The sequence below is a fragment of the Mytilus galloprovincialis genome, chromosome 6, assembly GCF_965363235.1.
Source record: "Mytilus galloprovincialis chromosome 6, xbMytGall1.hap1.1, whole genome shotgun sequence".
NCBI lineage: Eukaryota > Metazoa > Mollusca > Bivalvia > Mytilida > Mytilidae > Mytilus > Mytilus galloprovincialis.
In genome coordinates, this window is record NC_134843.1 from 27,248,382 (window position 1) to 27,259,074 (window position 10,693).

Here is a 10,693-nt window from a genome sequence, read left to right on the forward strand (position 1 = left end):
CACCAATGGGTCTTCGATGTAGCGAGAAAATCCCGCACCTGTCGGAGAACATCAGCTGACCCCTAAATAAAAATCTGTACTTGTTTAGTGAAAATTGATATACATATCATTTAACTTCTAGTACATGTACTTGATCTGTTTTTTTATTTGTTTTTCCTTACATATACGTATTTGTTCTTTGATTTGTTTGTCCTTTCATGCACGTATTTGTTCTTTTATTTGTTTGTCCTTTCATGTACGTGTTTTACCTTACATATACGTATTTGTTCTTTGATTTATTTGTCCTTCCATATACGTATTTGTTCTTTAATTTGTTTTTCCTTACATGTACGTATTTGTTCTTTGATTTGTTTGTCCTAACATATACGTATTTGTTCTTTGATTTGTTTGTCCTTACATATACGTATTTGTTCTTTGATTTGTTTGTCCTTACATATACGTATTTGTTCTTTAATTTGTTTTTCCTTACATGTACGTATTTGTTCTTTGATTTGTTTGTCCTTACATATACGTATTTGTTCTTTAATTTGTTTGTCCTAGTAACATGTACGTATTTGTTCTTTGATTTGTTTGTCCTTACATGTACGTATCTGTTCTTTAATTTGTTTTTCCTTACATATACGTATTTGTTCTTTAATTTGTTTTTCCTTACATATACGTATTTGTTCTTTAATTTGTTTTTTCTTACATATACGTATTTGTTCTTTAATTTGTTTGTCCTTTCATGTACGTATTTGTTCTTTGATTTGTTTGTCCTTTCATGTACGTATTTGTTCTTTGATTTGTTTGTCCTTTCATGTACGTATTTGTTCTTTGATTTGTTTGTCCTTACATATACGTATTTGTTATTTGATTTGTTTGTCCTTACATATACGTATTTGTTCTTTAATTTGTTTGTCCCTACATGTACGTATTTGTTCTTTGATTTGTTTGTCCTAACATGTACGTATTTTTTCTTTGATTTGTTTGTCCTTACATTTCCGATTTGTTTGTGTCTAAGTGATCTTATCTGTCTGACAATGCATTATCACTTTCAGATAATCCAGAATTGATTGACGGGCCAAGCGCAAAAGAAAATTTGCAACAATTAGCATCTTTATTAGCAGGTATGTTTATGACGTCAATCCTTTATCATTATGACGTAGATGTTCTCTGAAAATAAAAATTAAAGTTATATACATGTCCAACTGTGCGTTGGCGTTTTAGTAAAACAATATTTTCATGTCAAAGTACTAAGGTACTTATGCGCATCTACAAATGTACCGATGACATGCGCAATGCCGATGTTTTGGTTTTTATCTACAAAATAGAAATATCGATGAAATCTTGACATTAATTTCTAATTTGAAAACAAGTTTAAGGCTTTAAGTTAACGAAGATAGTTGAAATACAAAATTAAAAATATTCTAAAGAGACACATTAACTCTATATTCCCAATATTTGAAGACCGTATTCTTTTGAAACAAACAATCTAATTGTTTCGTTTTTACACCGAGTCGGAACATAAGTGCACATCATAAATCAACACAATTGTATTCATATATTTGGGTAAATACTAAGAACTGATATAGTTGGACAACTCGCACCACTCGGCCCACGAGATCACCACCCAATGTTGAGATAAACTGTGGATTCATTTATTTTCGTTGGTACTAATTATCATGGATTGTGGAAATATACATTTTCGTGGGTATTTAATTTCGTGGTTTTGCTTAAGGAAGTCGTTTTACAAAGCAAAAGAAAATTTGTAAATTGTTGAACATTTGAATTTGTGGTTCACATGTTGCCACGAAATCAACGAAATTTGGTATCAATAAAATGGTTTACAATCACTTCGTAAAACAACCATATTTAAAATTTGTGTTAGTATACCGTGACCTATCCTACGACATGAGCATGTTCTGTGGTTTTCGTTTGTTGATGCTGTTCATTAGTCGTTTTTTTTTCCATATAGATCAAACCGTTTGTTTTCCAGATTGATTTATTTTACACTTGTTATTTTGGGCCCTTTATAGCATGCTTTTACATATGAGCCAACAGAAGGCTCCATATTGAAGGCAGTTTTTTTTACTTTTAATTATTTACTTTTTACAAATTGTGACTTGGATAGATAGTTGTCTTATTAGCAAGGCTCCGTATCGAATGCCTTACTTCGACCTTTATTTGTTTACTTTCTTATCATATATAGTTACTTGGATTGAGAGTTGTCAAATCGGCACTCATATCACATCTTTTTATTTCTGTATTCAATTTCATAATTTATCATTGGTTTTATAGGCAGTGGTCAAGTACAGTTATGGCAGTTTTTACTCGAACTTCTAACAGACACTAAGAACTCTTGCTGTATTAAATGGGAAGGGTGTACGGGAGAGTTCCGAATGACAAACCCAGAGGAAGTCGCACGTCGGTGGGGACGACGTAAAAATAAACCAAACATGAATTATGACAAGCTTAGCCGAGCCCTGAGATATTATTATGACAAAATGTTTCTGACAAAAGTCCAAGGAAAGAGGTATACCTACAAATTTAATTTTAGATTGTTACTGCGAGCGAACAGATATTTATGCGACGAGGAAAACTCAAGCGAATGTACAAATAGCGACTACAGAAACTTTGTTGAATCGTCCCCTCCCCCAGTATACAGTGCTCAGTCGTGTATAGGAACAACACAGGATCATTATGGATTTAATTCTGTGCATGGAAATCTTCAATCATACTCAGGCTATAGTACAAACTATTTACAGAGAAACTGGTGTCTACAGGAAAACCAAGGCTTTCAATATCTACCATTTTCGTCACAGAACAACTGTTTACCATAGTAAAAGATGTACTTTTTTCCGTATTATGAAGGAATAAAATTATGCAGACATATTATATTGCACGAAGGTTTCCAAATGATTGTTCAAAGAACGATAAATAATTGCATTTACTGTATATGCTGACTGTTTACGTGGTGCAACATATAAGTTGAAAGCGAGAGTATAAAGTGTAAAAATGGCAGGTTTTGGCATCTAGTTTGGTACTAGTCTTAGTTGAAATTTGAACACGATTTTGATTGTTTGAATTAGTCAAAATATTTCCTTGAGTTCACTTAAGGGAGAACGTTTGTTACCAGAAATACGACTTAATACCAAACAAGTGCAGTTTACTATAAATAGAAAACTGACTATTTTTCAAACTTTCCAAAACATTTGCGCGTGCAGGTGAGACGGAGAGATGTTTGTCATGCACAGGAAATTCAGTTAAATATAATGATTATGGGTGTTTTCTGTTAGTGAAATAGTCTTTTAAAAAGATAAGCTGATTTCAAAAATGGTGCTCTGTGTATCATTTGTGACGATTTTACATGGGAACGAACAGTAATATTTTGATACACGAGAAAATTACACGATTTCTCAGCATTAAAGTGTACCATTGAAAAATCAATGCTGCACTTTTTTCCGGTATTGCGCCCAATGCAATATCGTTTGAAAATGGCGAAGTTGTTGTAAAAAAAATTGTGAATATTTTTTTTTTCTTATTCTAAATAATTTGCCTTTAATCATAGGATTTTTCCACGAATATTGGCGAATACTTATATTTTTAGAATAGTCATTGTACTTACTGGTGAAATTTTCTTCATTTGTACAATGTTCCCCAATGTTAATGCATTATACCTGTATTCCATAAATATATTTGTAGAGGTATTACCCAGAAAGAGACAAAAGTTTTAGATTTATAACCAGATTTTAGTAATAATGAATTCCAAGGATATGCAGTTATGTATAATATGGATTATCCTCAGTTTTTATATTGCTTTGGAATCACAGCATGCTATTGCTTTGGAATCACAGCATGCAATATATGAAACATTTAAAGGATTATTATTATTGACTTTATTTTTATACCGAATAATTTCGAAATTGATGTCCTAAAATTGTAGTAACTGTTTGATTTTTAAAAAAATATAGGCATTGTCGGTTTCCGTACTCAAGACATGTAAATAATTTTGTTTTATATTTTTACACAAAATGAAAGAAAAAAGATTTATATATATTTTGTGAGAATGCATTTATGTTTTGTTTTTAATAACTGTACACGTACATTTATTGTTAAGAAGTGTGTAGATGATATAAAATGTGCCTCGCATGTAAGTTGATTGATATAATTTTTATTGTTTACAAGTCAGTTTCACATCATGATCTCATACATTTATTGTACATTTTCATCTGTGTGAGAATTCATTTATATATATTAAATATTTTCTGAACCTACGAATTTCTGTAGTCTTTGTCCATTATAAGAGCTGGGTTTCTATCTTTCGTATGAACCTTGATTTTTCACTTCCTTTTTAGCTGAAAAGGAACAGTTTTCAAGTGCAGGTTAAAACAAAAGAAGGCTGATTAACACAAGCTTCCATACATTGTACATTTCATTTTTAGCCTACCTGGCCCACAGGGCCAATAACATTAACGGTACCAATTTTCTTGCACCAGATGCGAATTTCGACTATACATGTCTCTTCAGTGATGCTCGTGGCCAAAATATTTGAAATCCAAAGCGTATATAAAAGATAAAGAGCTATAATCCAAAAGGTCCAAAAAGTATAGCCAAATCCGTTAAAGGAATCAGAGCTATGCATGAGGGAGATACATTCTTTAATTTATAATAATTTCTATCATTTTGTAACAGCAAATCTTAATAACACAAACAATCCGTATTTTCATGCCAGTACCGAAGTACTGGCTACTGGGCTGCTGATACCCTCGAGGACGAATAGTCCACCAGCAGAGGCATCGACCCAGTGGTAGTAATAAAATTAACGATACCAATGTTCTTGCACCAGATGCGCATTTCGACAATACATGTCTCTTAAGTGATGCTCGTGGCCAAAATATTTGAAATCCAAACCTTATATAAAAGATGAAGAGCTATAATCCAAAAGGTCCAAAAGGTATAGCCAAATCCGTGAAAGGAATCAGGGCTTTGCATGAGGGAGATGCATTCCTTAATTTATAATAATTTCTATCATTTTGTAACAGCAAATTTTAATAACACAAAAAAATCCGTATTTTCATGCCAGTACTTAGCCAAGTGAGCTTTTCTCATCACTTGGCGTCCGTCGTCCGTCGTCGTTAACTTTTTTAACAAAAATCTCCTCTGAAACTACTGGGCCAAATTTAACCAAACTTGGCCACAATAATCATTGGGTTATATAGTTCTTAAATGTGTCCGGTGACCTGACCAACCAATCAAGATGGCCTTCATGGCTAAAAATAGAACAAAGGGATAAAATGTAGATTTTGGCTAATATGTCTGAAACCAAAGCATTTAGAGCAAATCTGACATGGGGTTAAATTGAATATCAGGATAAGATCTGTCCTGAAATTTTCAGATGATTCGGACAACTTGTTGTTGGGTTGCTGTCCCTTAATAGGTAGTTTCAAGGAATTTTTGCCGTTTTGGTTATTATCTTGAATATTATTATAGATAGAGATAAATTGTAAACAGAAATAATGTACAGCAAAGTAAGACCTACAAATAAGTTAATATGATCAAAATGGTCACTGGACCCCATAAGGAGTTATTGTTCTTTAAAGTCAATTTTTTTTTAACAAGTTTAATAAATTTTTAACAATTTTCATAAATTTTTAACAATTTTCATAAATTTTTAACAATTTTCATAATTTTTTAACAATTTTCATAAATTTTGTAACTTTTGGTAAATTTTTACAATTTTTTTTCCACTGAAACTACTTGGCCAAGTTCATTACAGACAAATTTAATTGTAAGCAGCAAGAATGATCAGTAAAGTAAGATCTACAAACACATCACCATCACCAAAACTCAATTTTGTCACGAATCCATCTGTGTCCTTTGTTTGATATGCACATAGACTAAAGTGAGCGACACAGGCTCTAGTTATTGATTAGAAATTAAAAAGATGTGGTATGAGTGCCAATGAGACAACTCTCAATCCAAAAAGTTAACAGTTATAGGTCAAAGTACAACATTCAACACGAATTCTTGGTTCACACCGAACAACAAGCTATAAAGGGTTCAAAAATTAGATGTGTCAAACCCTTCAAACAGGAAAACCAACAGTCAAATTTACAAAATAAAGGAGAAACGACAAATACTTTTGAACACCATTTACAAACTACAACCACTGAACAACAGGTTCATGACTTAGGACAGTTGCAAACACATACTGTATGATTTTAAAAACGTTTTAACAAGTGCCTACCTTTACCTTAAAAAAAACTGAATAAATCTTTTATGGGTTCTAAATTTCGCTTTAAGAAATCCATGTGGCTTTAAAAATCTTGTATGTCCAATAAACACAGGTGAGTCAAAATGTTGATTATTTTCTAAAGAGAAAGAAGTATGAAAAGCATGACAAGTAGTTGTATGGATATCAAACATGATTTGATAAAAACAAAAATCAACAAAATGAGTGTTGCGTTTTTAAATCCAGTCAGTATACAATATTTTAATTTCAAAAAGACAACTATTGATTATTTTGGTTTGTTTTACTGATTTCTTATACATTATATACAGTACAAACACATTAAACCCCTAGGTAGAACCAGCAACACAGAAGGAAGAAACAAAGAACAAATCATAAGGACGAGAAAAGCTATCTAAAAAATGTATGTGTTCTGGTCTTTGGTTTGTTGTCTCTTTGACACATTCCCAAATTTACATTCTCCATTGTATGTATATATAAGTATGCGAAGCATTCTTCCCGAAGTACCTGCATATAGAGATCACACATTGCATTTCCCAATACTTAGTAAGTGCGATATTTCAGTATAATTCCTTTGCTATCAGATTTTTCTGCATGACTGTTTACTGCTTAGAAGTTCCAAGCCAATCATGTAATCATGTTTTGCACTTACTCCTACATGCAGCGTGCTTAGCGGAGATGCAGCAAATAAAGAAGCTAGATACTTAACTTTCAAGTCTCAACAGGTAAAATAATTTATGGACGTCATCAAGATTTGGTTGCCTCTTACCAAAAATCCATGCATTACCCTGTATCGGTAATTACTATCACTGAATGAGATTTTACTTGCCATGAGCAGCACAAACTAGACACTTTAAAGATGAGCATGTACTGCGCATTCTTTCGAAACATATGAGCAAACGAATTTTCTTTCGGGTTTAGTAAGATTTGTGTTCTATCTTTTGTTTGCCTCGTTTGGTAGACTTCATCTTTTTATATTGGTTTCTTTCTACTTTTAGACCAGTTTTGATTATCATCCAACATCTTATTATTTAAAATCTGTCGAAGCTTTTCGTAAGGAAAGCGTTACAATCATCTTTTATTTTTGAAACCAACACTTTGTTAATCAGACCACCGATTATCACCGATAAAATAGAAATAAAGTGTACATGATGTTTCAGACATGGCATAATTTTGTTAGACAGAAAATCTAGTCTTTGCAAAGTATATCACTGTTTAATTGCTGTTTGCTTTACAAACAGTGGCAATTATTTCATGCATATTTAAAACTTGAACAAATTAACAATGAATCTAATAAATGCGATTTATAAATTGGGTGGACATGTCTGTAGTTTGGCTAATTTGGATTGCCAGTTAATTAATCCGTCGGCTTTGCAACAGGCCGTAAAAAGACACTAAAATATTTGTTACAAACTAAGGTTCAGTCGAGGAAGTGTTCAAAAATATGCCGATAGAAACTAATCGCTTATTTATATTTTTTGTTGAAAAGTATAGTGAGCAAACAGTTGAGACGCTTGTTGAACTATAAAACACAAAAACCATTTACGACTTCGATTTATTAAACAATCCCAGTTCTTCATTGAGATTTGCACTTAGTGGGAAGGCTTTGTTATCTTGTGATTTTGAATATCAATAATATGGTGGTCCGTAATCGCTAAGTACTTATTTATCACAAATCAATAAGAATAATAGAAGTACATGGATGTTGCAGTTGCACATATTCTTTTAACGACAAATGCAATTTATCATATTCGAAAAAAAAAAAAAAAAAAAAATTGCAGCAGCTGTGACATAATTGATATTCTTTCTGTAATTCAGTGACTTGTTAAATCTGGTTTATAATTCACCATTTAATTCTCTTCTAATAAATTACGTTTTATATATCCTCATTTTTATCACTTAAATATATGATTGATTTCTTTAATCCTTTTTCCTTATTGTCAATATGGATTAACAATCTTGAGAGTCCTTGATTTCTTTTTTCTGCTGTGTTATTGTACAACCGATGTTGTTGTTAAATTCTCATATGCAATGTTCTAATATAAAAAGTTTAATTAAACAAATTTCTTGGTTTGCGTTGGTTGACAGAGGTTACAATACTGTCAATAGAAGTTTTATGTTTCGTTATATATTTTTCATGCATCAACTACTTTTTTTTCTATGATAACATAACAAAGTATCAGTTTCAGAGTTGTCTACAACATCTGAAAGTTCACAAAGGGTTGCAATACTTAAATTATAAAATTTGGAGATTTGAGGTGTTTACCTTAAATATTTTGTTTATAGAAATAAGAAGATGTTGTATATTAATTGCCAATTGAACAACTCTTCACCATAAAACAACTAACATGGAAGTTTACAACTAACATTTTGATGAGAACTATCCAAGTCAGGTTGTCTCTGGGTGCTGTTTCTTTAGGTATATTGATTTTTTGTTTTAATGCCAAGTGATAAATAAACGTGAAATTGAGTGATTGAATGATTTTTGTTAACACCACTTTTGACACTATTGCTCTATTCGGTAGTGGTCAGTTTTATTGATAGAGTAAGCCAGAGAGCACCGCGAGAACCGCAGAACTTCGGTAAGAAAACTGATAATCCAATTAAGATTGGAGTCGAGCGTACCAACTGTTGATCAACTGTTGACATGCTAGTGATGCGGTAGCTGGACTACATAGAAAACTCAGAAACCGAGGCACAGGAGTTTAATGGAAGATTACACTTTATTAATTTCGAAAGTCTGAAACGATTTTTTTGACTTACTTTCACCAAGAATGCTTAATGCCTCCCAACAAATAGTTACCGGGGTAATGTCTATTGAATTCATCTACAACTTATTCATACTAAATTCAATTCAAAATCAACAATACTGTCACTTTCGAAGACATTACGGCTTCCTCTGTGTTTCTAGTTAAATTTATTTTGTGTTGTTTGGTTTCTGTCGCATTGGTTTTTAACCAGCTGGTTTTATTCATATCGTAACACTTCGGTATGTATCTCGCTGTGTTTCATTGTCAGAACCAAGCTGTTGTTGTGTTTATAATTCGATTTATATACTTGAAATTTGTAATAAAACTTTAGATGCAGAAAACATTAATTGTTGGTATTTATCTATGAGATATGTACGGAAGCGTATTAGCGCCACACATTTTTTTTTTTTATTTTTCTTCCTATGTTTGCGTTACAACGCAAACCTTTGCGTTATAACGCAAACCTTTGCGTTATAACGCAAACCTTTGCGATATAACGCAAACCTTTGCGATAGAACGCAAACCTTTGCGTTGTAACGCAAACCTTTTGCGTTATAACGCAAACCTTTGCGTTATAACGCAAACCTTTGCGTTATAACGCAAACCTTTGCGATATAACGCAAACCTTTGCGTTTAACGCAAACATTTGTTTTATCTTATTTCTTATTTAAGATTCAAAGGAAACAGTAGTTATTAATGGAGGAGGCCGGATATAATAAAATTTATCGCCTTTGTAGTAATTGCAAAGTAAACTGCTTGAATAATTAGATCATATCAATGACTAATAATGAGCAGAATAATATAAGAAGATGTGGTATGAGTGCCAATAAGAAAACTCTCCATCTAAGTCACTATTCGTAAAAGTAAACCATCATAGGCCGAATTACGGTCTTCAACACGGAGCATTGGCTCACACTAAACAACAAACTATAAAGGTCCCCAAAACGATATCCAAGTTACTACTAGTATATATATTACAAAGAAAATTGAGTAAATTGAGGTTATACCTAAGAAAAAAATCAACCCTGCTAATATAGCTATAACCGAATATAAATATACTTCCAAAGTAAGCTCTCGTTTGAGAACTGTGTAAAGTAGGTTACATTCAAACAAGCTACCCTTTGGCAATAAATGTATAGAATGAAGATGTTTTATTAATAAAATTATGTTCTCTCTATTCAAATTGCTACCCAAGCATCTTAAAAATACTTCATTATATTGAAATGAAAATTCAATGACTTTCTATCAAAGAATCTTGATCATATTCTGAGATTTAAAAAAAATGTTTCCTTATTAATAATTCATTTTAAAGCAGAAAGATCATTTTGTCTATTTGACTTGGAGGTTTCACAATTGTATGACATTATTTTTGATCTTTCAATTTTAATATGACTATATACTATATCTATTTTCTTGTTAAATTATATACTTTTCTGATGCACAAATCAGTCTTAATTTATGTATAATTGCACTTCAATTATTCCATTATTCCTATGCATATTTATTATAATGATTTGGCCTTGTATGTATGTTTCTTTTTTTATCTACCCGAAATGAATGACAGACGGACATATATACAAAACTTAATGAATAATTGAAATAAAGATGTTTGCGTTATAACGCAAAGGTTTGCGTTATATCGCAAAGGTTTGCGTTATAACGCAAAGGTTTGCGTTGTAACGCAAAGGTTATAACGCAAAGGTTTGCGTTATAA

The 10,693-nt window shown here is 31.9% G+C and overlaps 1 protein-coding gene across 4 annotated transcripts in view; it reads left to right on the plus strand.

Annotated features, from left to right (window-relative positions):
* Positions 1-4,259, plus strand: part of LOC143079293 (ETS domain-containing transcription factor ets-5-like) — a 28,647-nt gene extending 24,388 nt beyond the window's left edge. For all 4 annotated transcript variants that reach the window (XM_076254540.1, XM_076254541.1, XM_076254543.1 and 1 more), the window contains exons 3-4: positions 1,038-1,106; positions 2,278-4,259. In XM_076254540.1, coding sequence (XP_076110655.1) covers positions 1,038-1,106; positions 2,278-2,819 — 611 coding nt within the window. In that variant the 3' untranslated portion in view covers positions 2,820-4,259. The remainder of the gene's footprint in view (positions 1-1,037; positions 1,107-2,277) is intronic.
* The last annotated feature ends 6,434 nt before the right edge of the window (positions 4,260-10,693 follow it).